At 36.3% G+C, this 14,843-nt stretch overlaps 2 protein-coding genes across 2 annotated transcripts; both read left to right on the top strand.

Annotated features, from left to right (window-relative positions):
- The first annotated feature begins 1,091 nt into the window (after positions 1-1,091).
- LOC112050595 (solute carrier family 35 member G1) lies at positions 1,092-4,220 on the top strand. Its single transcript, XM_024088890.2, has 2 exons — positions 1,092-1,314; positions 1,385-4,220. The coding sequence occupies exon 2, from the start codon at positions 1,391-1,393 to the stop codon at positions 2,426-2,428; it is 1,038 nt and encodes a 345-aa protein (XP_023944658.2). The 5' UTR covers positions 1,092-1,314; positions 1,385-1,390; the 3' UTR covers positions 2,429-4,220.
- A 1,472-nt stretch (positions 4,221-5,692) lies between these two features.
- Positions 5,693-8,187, top strand: LOC112050591 (mediator of RNA polymerase II transcription subunit 21). The gene is made up of 3 exons (XM_024088885.2): positions 5,693-5,881; positions 7,264-7,542; positions 7,949-8,187. The coding sequence occupies exons 1-3, from the start codon at positions 5,840-5,842 to the stop codon at positions 8,072-8,074; spliced, it is 447 nt and encodes a 148-aa protein (XP_023944653.1). The 5' UTR covers positions 5,693-5,839; the 3' UTR covers positions 8,075-8,187.
- Positions 8,188-14,843: the final 6,656 nt, after the last annotated feature.

The raw sequence follows: 14,843 nt of genomic DNA, 5'->3' as shown, positions 1-14,843 counted from the left end.
GCTTTGTTTCATAGTTATAAACCACGGAAAAAACAATGATCCAGGATGAGTCTTTACAGATACAAAAACTGAAAATCTGTAACTTCAGTAATAACTGTTTTAGTAGGTGGATAGGGAGGTAGTACATACCAACTTCTCAATCTGTAGATATTTTACCATTTCAAACAGATTACTATGTTTCACATGACTCTAGATTTTCCCAAGAACTTATAATTAGGCTTTCTCCAGTGAATTAGTCTATACTTACTAAAATAATAACAAAAACATTCAATAAATTATTTTAATAATGCCTATTAAATAGAATATTCTCTGTAGGCCTATTACTTTCAAATTACAATAGTGTATCAGTAGCAAAATGTTAATTTATTTTCAGCATTCTATTACCCCTGGTATATACTTATTTGTAATAATAAATATTGCTGTAGCAGAATTGTTTCTTTGTCATTATTTCACAGATATTACAGATTAAGTTGAGACGAAATGCCAAATTGTAAATTAGGTAACTTAGTGGATGTATAAGTAAATTCAAATATATTGTGACCGGATATGTTTTGTTACTGAGTTATGGAGTTTGCTGTATTTGGCCTTGTCATAGTGTATAGTGATCGTAAAATAGGCACCAAATCGCAGAGGCGCCATCTGCGATTAGCTCAGACCAATTATTGTATAGGACCTGCCACGCTAGACGTTACTTTTCTGTCAAAGTATATGATCAACGATCTAATGCGATTATAAAAACTGTATAAAAACTATAGTTGTAATCGTGTTCGTCGGTTAAAGAGCTCCGTAAAAATACCTTTTTGTGTAATTGAATAGTGTAAAAAACGGGCAAAAACTTCTAGTTTAGTATAAGACATATACCAAATCTACGCTCGTTTTCCTCAGAAAATTACAGAAAATTTTGTTCGTGACTTTGAGTGCGATCCTTCTATAATTGGTCTGAGGCGATTAGCTATCACCGGCCAATCAGCCAATCCCGCACTATTATGTTCAATAGATCTATGCACAGACTAATAGATACCTATGTTTCGAACTTTCGAGGTATGAAATGGAAATTAATAATCTGTGGTCTTTGACATTTTACATTCAAGTGTCAAAGTGAAGTGAAGTTCTGTCAAATATGAAAAGTGAAACAATACGAAATCTATAATTTATTTGTACTATTTGTATTTGTAACAATATTCTTGGACCTGGGACCAAGATAATTGGCTAAAGGAACCAAATAAAACAGAATAATGATCTCTTTTATGTAACAACTTAACTTTCTGACCTCCACACCTTACATACAATAACAAAAGTCAAGACTTTATCACGGTATGAATTTCATATGTTTAAACATTTATTTTGAAATAATAAGATTATTTTCAAGTGGATTTTGTTTCAGTGAGCTATGCCCGAGCATTTGGAACTTCAACATCTTGTCGATCTATCGGTCGGAAGTGGTGATGAATCAATACCTAACCTATTGGAAAACAAGAGACCACTTATCAAAAGATGCCCCTATCTTGGATTACTATTGGCGACACTTTCATCCCTTTTCTTCTCGTTATGCTCTGTCATCGTTAAAAGTTTAGTAAACATAGACCCAATGCAATTGGCTATGTTTCGTTTTATAGGTGTTTTACTTCCAACTATACCAATTGTTATATACACGGAGCAACCTGTATTTCCAGAAGGAAAGCGAATTCTGTTAGTGTTGCGATCTGTTGTGGGGACAGTGGGACTAATGCTTAGTTTTTACGCCTTTCGAAACATGCCCCTGGCTGATGCCTCTGTAATAGTATTTTCTGTACCAGTATTTGTAGCTCTGTTTGCCAGGGTGTTCTTGAAAGAACCTTGTGGAATTTGGAATACAATCTCTATTATATTAACTTTAGTTGGTGTAGTGTTAATCACACACCCACCCTTTATATTTGGTGAAAGTGAAGCTATTTCCAACCAAAACTATAACAGTTTAAGGGGCGCTATTGCTGCATTTGTATCAACCATATTCGGAGCCAATGCTTACGTTTTGTTAAGAGTTTTGAAGGGCTTACATTTTTCTGTAATCATGACAAACTTTGGTGCTATTGCAATTATGCAAACATTGTTTTACTCTTTCGTGTTTGGTCTTCTGTGTATGCCTAACTGTGGTACTGAGAGGTTTTTAGTTGTATGTTTAGCTATATTTAGTTATTTAGGACAGATTTTGTTGACAATGTCTCTACAAATGGAACAGGCGGGACCTGTGGCGATAGCTCGTTCAGCAGATATAGTATTTGCATTCTTGTGGCAAGTTATGTTTTTTGATGAAATCCCTAGTAAGTACTCAGTGTGTGGTGCTGTACTGGTACTCAGTTCTGTGCTTCTGGTAGGTTTACGCAAATGGGCATTAGCTTTACCAGAGGATTCACAGTTAAGGAGTAAATTGGGTGTGTTGGCACAATAATTGATAGAATAGAGGGTGTTACTTTGCCAAGGTTCATTTATTCGTTTTATTTTGTATTTTCTGTAATAAATATAAATAAAATTATTCATTATTCATGTTAATTGATGAAAATATTAATTGTTATGTAAACACGAAAAATATATAATAAATATATTTTTTGTGTTCATATTATATTGTGATCTGTGATGATTTTGTCTACCCTTAATGACACATTGTATTGTGATGTAAGTCATCTTTCCTAATATTGTATATCAGTATTAAGTGTTTTATATTTTTGTATTCTTTAAAATGATATTAATTGTATGTATAATAATAGGTAATACTTAAAAGTATTTACAACTTAATTTAACTATATAATGCAAATTTTTGATTGTTATTTTATGTATATATTATAATTGGAGCAGTGGCATAACCATACCAATGAGGCCTGTGGTGATTTTATTACCCTCCCAGAGAAATCATGATGTAATATTTTCTTCAGTGTTAGATTACTTCAGGCTCACTGGCCCTGTCACATTTTATCAGCCCTGTCACCAGCCCTATGGTTATGCCACTACATTGGTCATAATTTGGCTGTACAGTAGTTTCTAAACTGAAGTAGCAGGTATGAAGGCATAATCATAGTTTTTCTCCAGTTACCAGTTTGCTTTGTTTTAGAGATTTGGGTACTACCAAAGTATAGTCTAGTAAGTTACCACTAATATAATTATGTTTGGCTTTTGTATGAAGCCTGCTGCTTTTCTTGCATACATAATATTAGCCATAATGCTTGAATATACAGTTAGATCATTTACCAAAGGTTAAATATTTCCAATCTATTTACTATAGCTAAAATAATTATTGATTGCAAAACATAGATGTGAAAAATAACTATACTAATTATTATTATAAATATTTTTATGAACTTTAATTGTAAATACTTTCAAAGACTGTCATATAAATCTACTATAATGTTAATTAATAACAATTGTGTTGTGCTTGTTTGCCTCGAAATATTGTGTTGTGTTTATCTCTATATTTATGTTGACAAGTTGCAATTATATTTCATAACTGTTAGATAATTATGATGTTATACACATGATATCTTCATTTATTGGAAACATTTCTAGTCAAAAAGTATTTTAGTGTTAAGATAATGTATACAGTGAGATCATAATCGTTCTAGTTATAAAAATATAATTTCTCTCATATATGAATAAGCAAGTATTAAAATGTTTATTTATTACAATATACTTAGTTATAAGTTGTAGTATTGTTTTAAAACTCTTGTTACATTGTACATAACATAACCTAAGGTAAATAATGTGGTTAAAGTACCTAGTTGTAAAAATAAATAAATGAAAGTTTATAAATAAAACTGGTACACACAAAAGGTGCAGTAGTAGTTGCATACACCATGGTTGATTTGCTATTAGCGACCAAAGTACTTACTTCCTCAATGTAACTAATGTAATCTGAAGGTAGACATCTGTGATTTTTTTACCGACTTCCAAAAAGGAGGAGGTTCTATGTTCGGCTGTACGTATGTTTTTTTTTTTATATATGTCCAGCGATATTTCCGTCGTTTGTGGACCGATTTTGAAAATTCTTTTTTTTTTGGAAGGGTATACTTCCAGGGTAAAATCCTGTGATCAGTCGTTCTATAATCATCCTACTCTATGGTCGTTCGTTAATAATGTATTGCACGTTTGAGTAATGAGTTTATTAGGGCCTGTTTTTTTTTTGGTTGATTAAAGAAAGTAACTATTCTATTTTGTTGGGTTTATCTATTAAAGACCGTGTAATATAGGTACCTTCATGGTTTCAATCTTCATTCATTTATTGACCCTTTAAATCCCTCAAAATAATAAATAGGGATCGGCGTTCAGATTAAAAAGAGCTAAAGTCGGAGTATTAGATTCTATTAATTGATTATGAATTAACTGTAACGGGGCACGATCCAAACAAGTTTGCATCGTGCCGCGATGCAAGAACCAGCTCATGACTAAGGCCCCATATAGGTCCGAAACCATCGATCGTAGATGGTTAGATGGGCCTCAAAGCGTCGCGGAATTGTCATTGGTTTCGCACATTTCGTTTCGTTCGACATCACTCGTTACACATTTCTCTTTATTTATAATGTGGCTTGTGTTTTTACACTTCCAAAATGAACACGAGGGCATAATAAAGGGATTAAAATAAAATAAAACAGTACCTAAATATTTTTTTTTAAGTCCACGTCCACTCACAGTATGCGGTTGTTAGGTACTAATATAAGATATGTGTCATTTGGCACGTCTTTGGGTAATGACATAAAATTGTGCGTTCGTTAGTATGGAGGGCCCATCTAACGATTTATATCGATGTTCGAAACTAGTCGGGCATACTCCGACCTTATATCACGTGAGTTTTAGTAGTGTTTCTTAATCAATTAATATGAACAACACTCATGATAGTTTATTTTATTAGATTATATTTCTTTGATAGCTCAAAGAAATATAATCGTAGCAAAAAAGTTTCAAGATAATCAGTACCTACTTACTGAGATTTTCATTTTATCAATATGTACCTAAACTTGTATTTTTACCCCAAGAAGGGTTAATTATTTTTTATTACTTTACAAAAACTTGTTGCAAACTATATTTTATGCAAAGTTGCAGTTGAAAAAGTTGAAGCTGTAAGTAATTTTATGCTTGCACTACGTTTGGTTAAAATTTAAATACTTTTTTATTAAAAGCATGAATAAGAAAGAAGTTTAAAACTATAACCCGACTACGTAAAAAGGGGTCTAAAAAGAACGAAACAAGAAAATATTTTAGATTTAAATAGAGAAATGCAATGCATAGGAACAAAAGTGGTCATGGTAGAGCCGTGGTCATGGTTTTTTTTGTAAAATTTATATAGCCTATATTTCAATTTATATTATTACGAATCTTTTGACACCTCATTAATTAAAACCGGTTCAATAGTTTAGGTGCTACGGTGGAACATACATACATAGACTGCCGAAATCATTACCCTTTTGACTTCGCCGTAATCGGGTACAAAGTATCACGTTTCATACACCGAATATTATACACCGAATATCATATACCGAATACTTATACATAAGTTGTCTTGGTTTTTGAGGTAATGTGATCAGTGCTATCTATCCGTTTATTTAATTCTCGGTCTACGCTATTTTCTCTCTCCGGCCAAAGAGGAGAGTCAGAGTGCAAAGCAAAAGAGATGAAAAAAAAGATACTTTTTAATCTGTCTGCTGTCAAATGTCAGTGTCATGTCAAAAATGAAAATCAAATCAAATAAAAATTCAAGTTTGAAGTTGTTGTTGTTGAATGTTGAGTGTTCTATAATTATTTAATTTTAATACTGTTGTTTTTCAAAGCGCTGTGTGAATTTTGTTATTAAAACTTAACATTTTATAATACAACTATGGCAGATAGATTAACGCAATTGCAAGATACAATTAATCAGGTATGTCCAAAAAGCGACTTGATTCGTATTTTTATTTCTAATCCACACAATCACAAAATCTAAACTATATAGTTAAATGAAATCCTGAAGCTGAATAACATAAACTAGTAGCTAAATGAATGAATGTTTAACGAAACTGATTATATTCTTCGTTTCTACAAAACGTATTAGATAGAGGTGTTGGAATAGCTGGGCATTAACTCGTTAATCCGTTAATCGTTAATTAACGAAGTTAACATTTTGATTAACGGATTAACTTTTAAGTTAACTTTTAAAAATGTTAACGGACCCGTTAACTTCCGTTAATGTGCAGAAGTCCGTTAATCGTTAATCCAATGCCTATTTACCGCGCGACGTGATTAACAGGTTTAGACAAGTAAGAAATTATGAAAGATTTTTTTTCAAAGAAATCAACAAATTACTATATTTATGTTAAAATTATAGAAAAAATCAACTAAAAACAAATTATGGCATTTTTCCCCAGTGCTCACCTTTATTTTTGCAATGGGGATCTCACACAAAGATATAAAAATGCAATATTAACCAGTCATATTAACGGATTAACGATTAACGTTAACTTGCGTTAATTCTTCCGACATGTAACGCTTTAACGTTTAACGAAGCTAACCTTTTTTGTAGCGGACTAACGATTAATGAAGTTAACTATTTGATTAACGGTGCCCAGCTATGGAAATAACAGTAACAGATGGACGCCCATTGCAGGACATACTTAGACCTCTTGAAAGGACTTACCAAACCAAATACCACAATCTCGAGCCGCAGGCAACCAGCTTCTCCACCTAGAAGTGCACCTAGCACCTAGATGTTTTTGGGGGTTAGTCAACACTGTGTTTTCTGGTGCAGGGCTGGCGACCCTGCGCCCGAAAGCACAGTATAGCACAGTTCCTGTACCTGGACCACTCCATGACGTCCATTGGTTCACCAATTGCTAATTGGCAATTCAGCATCACAACTTGCTAAGCTATTACAGCTTTAGCTCTTTGGTAGATTTCTCCATTTTTGATTTAATCAGATCAGACTGAGAATAGTCACTCCAATACCTGCTGAGTGACTAAGCCCTCATAAGAGAGTCTTATGTAGTTCTTTTCGGCAAAATGCACTGTTGTCTTCACACAAGCTAAATATCAAATACTAGCGGACGCCCGTGACTTTGTCCATGTGGAATTCAGTTTTTCATAAATCCCGCAGGAACTGTGGATTTTTCTGGGATGAAAAGTTGCTAAATCTAAGTTGCTAAGCTAAATCACTTCAGTAGCCGCAGCATGAAGGAGGAACAAACATACTTCACACAAACTTTCGCCTTTATAATATTAGTGTGACTAGCAAACATGATAATCTTGAATTGTATTTGTCATTTTCAGCAAGCTGAACATTTCTGCAACAGCATAGGTATCTTACAACAGTTCTCAATACCAAGCAAGTTTCCCGGGTTCGAGAGGAGTGGGTCACAAACTCCACAACAGCAACAGAATCAGGAGGACTATGCAATGTTATTTGCAACGCTTATCTCCCGCTGCGCTAAAGACATTGACACCCTTATAGAGTCATTGCCCAGTGAGGAGAGTTCTACAGAGCTCCAGGTGCAAAGCTTAAGGCGATTAGAGGCAGAAAATAAAGAAGCAGCAGAACAATTGGAAGAAGTAAGTAAATTTATGTGGGACAAGTTAAGCTAAATTACTACTACTATTTAACTGACTGTTATTTTTCTTTGTCAGTTATAGCTTGGCAACTTAGTTCGTAACACTCCCAAAGTTGCGCGTGGGGCAGGGGGGCATGTAGCGATGAATGAAAAACCCACAACTGATGCACGTCACTTCCCTGCAACCACGATTCACGCCCATGCAGTCTTTCCGCCCATCGCACACATATCATGGGAGTGTTATCAACGTCTACGTTTACACAAATGTCTCATAAAAATTTATATATTGAAATCTAGTCATCATCCCTATTATAATGTATTTGAAAACATCTCAATCTTAGTTAGATCTAAAAAGTTTAGTTTTGTCTTGTATTATTAAATTAATTAATTTCATTTGTTACTTACAGGTTGTCCGCCAAGGTGAGATACTGCTTGAGAAGATACAAGGCGCCCTAAGTGATATTGCACAGAGTCAGCTTGATATGCAAAATCCAGCATTAATATTAAATAAGGATGTGAAACCTCAATTATAGGATTTAAGAAGACCTGGCACATATAGGCTATAGCCAGTGATTCATATCTCATAAAACTTATTATATAACTACTTAATTATAGTTAATGATAATATAAACTTTAGAATACATAATTTGGATTTCGTCTAGCTCTTTTTCAATTTCTCCTAAAAGTTCTAAAAGGCCTCCAGTAATCCTAAGACATGTAAGTGAAGAGAAAAAGACAGTCTACGAATAGCAAATAAACAGGAAGTATTGCTCTCCCTTTCATCTAATTGCAACGGAAGAGTGATATTATAAGTTTGGCGATATTGGTCGATAGTATGTCATTTGGCCTTAGATATGTCGATAGTTGTGGCCAATCTTGCCTGTCTTACGGTTTTTACTTAACTACAACATAACACATACTGAAGCCAAAAATGTTTTTTTTTATTTTTTGTCTGTCTGTCCGTGTTTTTGTTGACCGGGCAACTACTGAGTGAATTCAAATGAGCACGTTCACATTTTTTTTTTGGGCGTGTTTGGGCGAGCGCAGAAGCATCGCCTGATGGGGCCTGAAGGCAGAAGCAGAGATGGGCGGAAACACTCTAAGAGCGTCTCCTATGAGACTCGGACCACGGCTTAGGGGGCCGTTGGGGACGGATGTTTTGGCCTGAGTGCATCAGTCCGGGCGCCCGTGGCCTGAATCGGTATTGAAGGACCTGAAGGTGTTTTAGAGTCGCCTTTGGGTGGTGGGCAAACATTACACTTAGCGTAGGTCATTATTGGACGGATGCAGGTCTTATAGTGACCTTGGAGCGGAGGGATAATTTGCTTTTGGCGCATATCGTAGGGTAGAGACGACCCATCACATAAGCAGCTCTTTCTCGCTTTCTGTATGTCAGTAGCGAAGCTCATGTGGGTATCAAAGGATGGGTGATCCGTGTAAGGAGCTTAATCGAAATTATGGCGCGCAAGTTTTCTTGAGCACTGCAGCACTCTTTGGGTTTACCTCTATCCTCCATTTGCGCTTTTGCCGCGTGTGGTAAAGAAGGTAAGGTGGCAAAGAAAAGCGTGTTTATCGATCGCCGTTTACTGTTCAACTGAGTTATTATAACTAAATACATTGGGTTAGTAACTAGGAACATATTTTAGTGTGGTCTGCACATGTGTACGCCACATGTGCATTGTGCAGGCCATATGTCGGGATACATTTTGGTACGTTATAAACTTATGGATAATCTACTAACTAAATATTAATGTAGATGAGCTAAAATAATAATATAATAATATTTTTATGAATAACGCTACATATACCTCCCCCTTTAGATCAGATTACTATAACATAAAATTATCAACCCCGAAACTGTACTTAAAATTAAAACTACTTATAAACTAGGTACATTGTTCGGGTGGCACGACACTGTTTGTTCACATTTTTTGTTATTGTATTGTTCTAAGCTAAATTGTCACATGCGGGCACCGTAGCGACGAGACCGCTCGTAGCGCGTTGTTTGCAGCTGTGATGCGATGTCTGTAGTAACGCCAGATGATAATGTATTGGTCAGCGTTACAATGCGCTGACGGTAGCCTCTACTGATGGAGTCTTGAGAGAGTTTCTATTGTCTCGTGTTGCTTGGCACTTGCTTCGTAAATTGTGTTTTTGCCTTGTTCATTGTTTTTTTTGTTCATTGTTTTTTGCAGGTACAAAGTGCAGGGTGTAACTGTAGCGTGCGATGAGTGAAGGGACTCGTAGCTAATCGATGGGCTTCTAGTTTTTTTGCTCGGCCTTTTGAGTTCTGTTGGAATGTCAAGTGTGTCTCATATGTCGAATTTCACGGTTCGCTTAACCGTGCGACCAGATCTGGTTTTAAGTGTTAGCGGCTGGCTCGGCGTAATGGAGATATTGGGTTCTGTTTTTTTGTTCCCTGGGCTTGAGACCTCTATATCGTCGGCAATTAATAAATAAGCGGGTTTTAGACGGTCAAGTGACACAGTGACTTTTTTGTTGTTACAGTCTAAAGTGTAATACTTAGTATGACGGTCTAAAATCTGGAATGGCCCTTCATAAGGTGCTTCCAACGATCGTCTTGCCTCGTTTCTAACAAATACGTGGGAACAATTATTTAGGTCTGGATGAATAAATACTTTATTGTCCCGCGTTCGTATGTCCGTATGCGTGAGGTTAGAAACGGATGAAAGATTGTTAATTAACTGTTTAATGAATTCACGATCGTTGATGTTTGTTTTAGGGCTTGAGTTAAATATATCGCCTGGTAACCTAAGACTACATCCATATAGAAATTGTGAAGGGCTGTATCCTAGGTCTGATTTTATTGCCGTACGCAACCCTAAAAGAACTAATGGCAATTCTTGCACCCATTGTGCGCTATTTAAGCATTTCGCCATGATAGCAGCTTTTAATGTTCGATGCAACCGTTCTACCATGCCGTTAGCTTTGGGATTATAAGCTGTTGTCCGGACGCGCTCTATGCCGAGTTTTTTTAATAACTGAGTGAAAAGGTCGGACTCAAACTGCGCACCTCTATCTGTGGTCACTTTTAATGGACAACCATATCTAGCTATATAATGTTCTAAAAATACTTTAGCGACCGTCTCGGCTGTAATATCCTTTACAGGTACAACCTCGGGCCACTTGGTTACTCTATCTATCATAGTTACACAATATTTATAATCATTACAGGGTTTAAGAGGACCGATTAAATCTAAATGACAATGGGATAAACGAGAAGCCTTATCAAATGTTCCTAATGGTGTAATTGTATGTCGTTGTATCTTACACTTTTGACAAGGTATACATTTCTTAACGTAATTTTTTATATCTATATTCATACTAGACCAAAAATATCGAGACTTAACTAAACGTTTCGTGGCTGCAATACCGGGATGGCTAACATTATGTAAAGTTTTTATAGCTAGCTCTCTAAACGCGATGGGTAGATAAGGGCGTACGTCCTCAGTAGATGTTTCACATATTAGTTTAACATCGGAATCGGGCATGGCAATTAATTTAAATTGGAGATTATCTTGTTTGCGAAGGCTTTCTAACTCTAAATCGCTTTTTTGTAATTCAGCTAACTTATGATAATCAAATAAACTAGGCATAGTAATTTCGTTAATCCTAGATAAAGCGTCAGCAACTGTGTTTTTGTCGCCTTCTATGTACTTAATACTATCACAAAACTGGGAAATAAAATCTAATTGCCTTAAGCGTCTCGGTGAGTCAGATGGTGAGACCTTTTTTGTGAGTGCAAAAGTTAATGGACGGTGGTCTGTCAGTATTGTTAGCTCTCTGCCCTCAACCATGTGTCGAAAATGTTTTATACCCATATAAATTGCTAATAATTCCCTATCGTATGTACTATATCGTTTTTGAGTCTCCGTTAGTTTTTTGGAGAAAAATCCTAAAGGTTCTAATTTATTATTTACATGTTGATGTAATGCGGAACCTACACAACTATCTGAGGCGTCTGTCATTAAAATAAGTGACGCACATGTGTCGGGATACGAAAGTGTAACAGTTTGATTTATGGCTTGTTTACATCGATCGAACGCATTTAACGCCGTTTCGGTCCATGTTATTAAAGTTTTGTCCCTTTTTTTAGAGTTATGTAGGTATGCATTTAGTGGAGCTTGCATTTCGGCGGCCTTAGGAATACTTAATCTATAAAAATTTAACATACCTAGAAAGCGTCTTAACTCCTCTATAGTGTTTGGTCGAGGATAATTAGAAATGGTTTCGGACTTATCTTGGCTTGGCTTAATGCCGTTGGTACTTATATGATAGCCAAGAAAATTTAGTTCTGATTTTCCAAACTCGCATTTACCTGTGTTAATAGTAAGCCCGCAATTGTTTAACCGCTCTAAAACAAGTTCAAGATGTTTTAGATGGGTTTCTTTAGAGTCGGAGCTAATGATTATGTCATCTAGGTAGGCGAATGCAAAGTCTAGATTTTTTAGGGTGTTGTGTACTAATCTTTGGAAGTCCTGGGCTGCGTTCCTTAGTCCGTAATTACAGCGGGTGAACTCGAAGAGTCCAAAAGGAGTGAGGATTGCTGATTTAGGTATATCCTCTGGAGCCATAGGTATGTTATGATAGGCCTTACGTAAATCGATTTTTGAAAAAATTGTTTTACCTTTTAAAATGTAAGTAAAGTCGAGTAATCTAGGTAAAGGATATCGATCGGGTATAGTTTGTGCATTTAAGCGACGATAATCGCCACATGCTCGTATTTCACCATTTTTTTTGGTAACGCACACAAGTGGGTTAGCCCACGGGCTGTTCGAAGGTCTACAAATGCCCAGTTGAGTCATTCTCTCGAATTCCGCTTTGGCTAATTTGTATTTCTCGGGGTTAAGTGGGCGAACTTTTTCATGCACCGGAGGACCAGTGGTGTGAATGTGATGTTGTACGTTATGCTTTGGGTTTGATGAAAAATTTTCTAATTTAGTAATATCGGGAAATTTTTGTAATATTTGATGGTATTCGTCGTTAATATCTATTGAACGAATACTTGGTTCGGTAGACGTTGAGGTGTTAGTGGGACGAGATAAAAGTGTAATTTTGTCCACTAACCTTTTACCATGTAAATCCACCATTAATTTATTGGCCGCGAGAAAATCGGCACCTATAATTGATTTTTGTACGTCCGCTAAAATAAAATCCCATTTAAAAGGACGACGTAAACCTAAATTGACGGTAATGGTTTTTTTACCGTATGTGTTAATTTTGGAACCATTAGCCGCGTATAAAATGTAATCGGACGTGCGTCTGTTTTGCCTTTGTGTGGCCAAAACAGAGATGTCCGCGCCCGTATCTATTAAAAAATGTGTTCCGCTTATGGAGTCTGTTACACATAAGCGGTATGAATTACTTTGATTTCCGACACCGGCTAAGTTGTTTGATATGCAAGCCGGTGTCGGAATTAGTTTTCCGACTGTTTATTACAGTTACGGATGTCACCACATTTATATGCTTTCGGTCCGTAAATAAAATGATAAAAACACTTATATCCTAATTCGCCTGGCTTAGCAGTTTGTTTATTAAAAATTTGTCTATTTCTAAAACTTACACTATTGTCACGGCTTTTTGAGCGCGCCCTAGACGGACCCGGGAAATCGCGAAGTTGGGTACGCGACGCGCGGTTGTTGCCGTTATTATTATTAATTTGTGTTGTTAACGCTGCGATTTGTTGTTTTAAAGCGTTAATTTCTAATATTAAATGGCTTGTATCGGTTTTAGAATCAGACCTGAATATTGGAGATAGCTCTGATGCTCTAGTATTTTCTAAAATTCTGTCGGCTATTGTAGCTAAACTATCTAATTTAACCTCCCCTGTGTCGCATGCTGTGAGGACCGCTCTTATTGAGTGTGGGAGACGACCGGTCCAAAGTAGTTTTAGAGTTTCCTCGGGGATACGATTTTTGCCGAGGTCACGCATGCGTCTTATTAATTGGGAAGGTTTCTGATCGCCCAATTCAATCTCGTTTAGTAATTGATTGAGTTGGCGCGTCTCTGACTCCTCATAAATTGAAATAAGCCTATTTTGTAAGGTTTTAAATTTATCTGTATCAGGCATATTATCTAATAAATCACTAATGTCACTTAATTCGTCTTGACCCAACTTAGCTATCAATAATTGACTTTTATGGAGGTCACTTGCCTTTTGAGGGTCCACGATGGCGTTAAACTGGTGGAACCATAGCCGTGGTCGCTGCCGCCAGAAGTCTGGTATCCTCGATGTCATCGTGACGGCTGTCATATGTGGCTGTGCGGGCTGCTCTGGAAGCGCTTGTGCTGTAGTTTGTTGCTCCTCAGATGCAGATTGGTAGCGCGGGTCGTTTTGCATTATTGTTTTTATTAGTAACGCGCGCGAGTTGACTTAAGGCAAATCGATAATTTGATCACGTCGGGGTCACCACTTTGCCGCGTGTGGTAAAGAAGGTAAGGTGGCAAAGAAAAGCGTGTTTATCGATCGCCGTTTACTGTTCAACTGAGTTATTATAACTAAATACATTGGGTTAGTAACTAGGAACATATTTTAGTGTGGTCTGCACATGTGTACGCCACATGTGCATTGTGCAGGCCATATGTCGGGATACATTTTGGTACGTTATAAACTTATGGATAATCTACTAACTAAATATTAATGTAGATGAGCTAAAATAATAATATAATAATATTTTTATGAATAACGCTACACGCTAATCACTTTGCTAAGTTTGTTACCGCTTTCTGGAGGCGGGCTACTATAGATCTACGGTAAGGGTGTGTCAAAAATGGTGCGGTGTCATCTGCGAGTTAGGCGATGTGTGGATGGTTACTTGGCAAGATTTGAGATCATAATACGAATAAGGTATAAAGGATACTTTTTGTCGCGAAAATAAAAGCAGAAAGTGGCTTAAGCAAAATAAAAAGAGATTGGAAGTTTTTTTTTATTTGAATCGACCATTTGTAAAATGGTTAGTGGACTATTTATTATACATAAAATATGCGTAAATAAAAGATGGTGAATTTGAATTAGGGGTTGAAAGTGTACATCGATTTTGTCTATCCGGATATTTTAACGATCACTATCAGATGGTAATGAGACAAATTAGCCATTGACTTGTTCACCTGCTGTTGTTGTTACATGACGATCCAGTCTAAGATGGAACTTAGAAGAGGCGCAAGTTTATTCTAATATCTACCTCCGGTTTCTACGCGGCATCGTACCGGAACGCTAAATCACTTGGCGGTACATCTTTGCCGGTAGAGTACTGGGTAAATAGCGATCAATCTATCTCTATC

Source organism: Bicyclus anynana, chromosome 8 (genome assembly GCF_947172395.1).
Source record: "Bicyclus anynana chromosome 8, ilBicAnyn1.1, whole genome shotgun sequence".
NCBI lineage: Eukaryota > Metazoa > Arthropoda > Insecta > Lepidoptera > Nymphalidae > Bicyclus > Bicyclus anynana.
This window is presented reverse-complemented; position numbering and strand designations above follow the sequence as displayed.

Excerpts from the sequence above, each read along its gene's own strand:
- LOC112050595 (XM_024088890.2), top strand. The coding sequence starts at position 1,391 with ATGCCCGAGCATTTGGAACTTCAACATCTTGTCGATCTATCGGTCGGA.
- LOC112050591 (XM_024088885.2), top strand. The coding sequence starts at position 5,840 with ATGGCAGATAGATTAACGCAATTGCAAGATACAATTAATCAG. Across the intron at positions 5,882-7,263 it reads TGCAAGATACAATTAATCAG|CAAGCTGAACATTTCTGCAA; the intron begins GTATGTCCAAAA and ends TGTCATTTTCAG. Across the intron at positions 7,543-7,948 it reads CAGCAGAACAATTGGAAGAA|GTTGTCCGCCAAGGTGAGAT; the intron begins GTAAGTAAATTT and ends TGTTACTTACAG.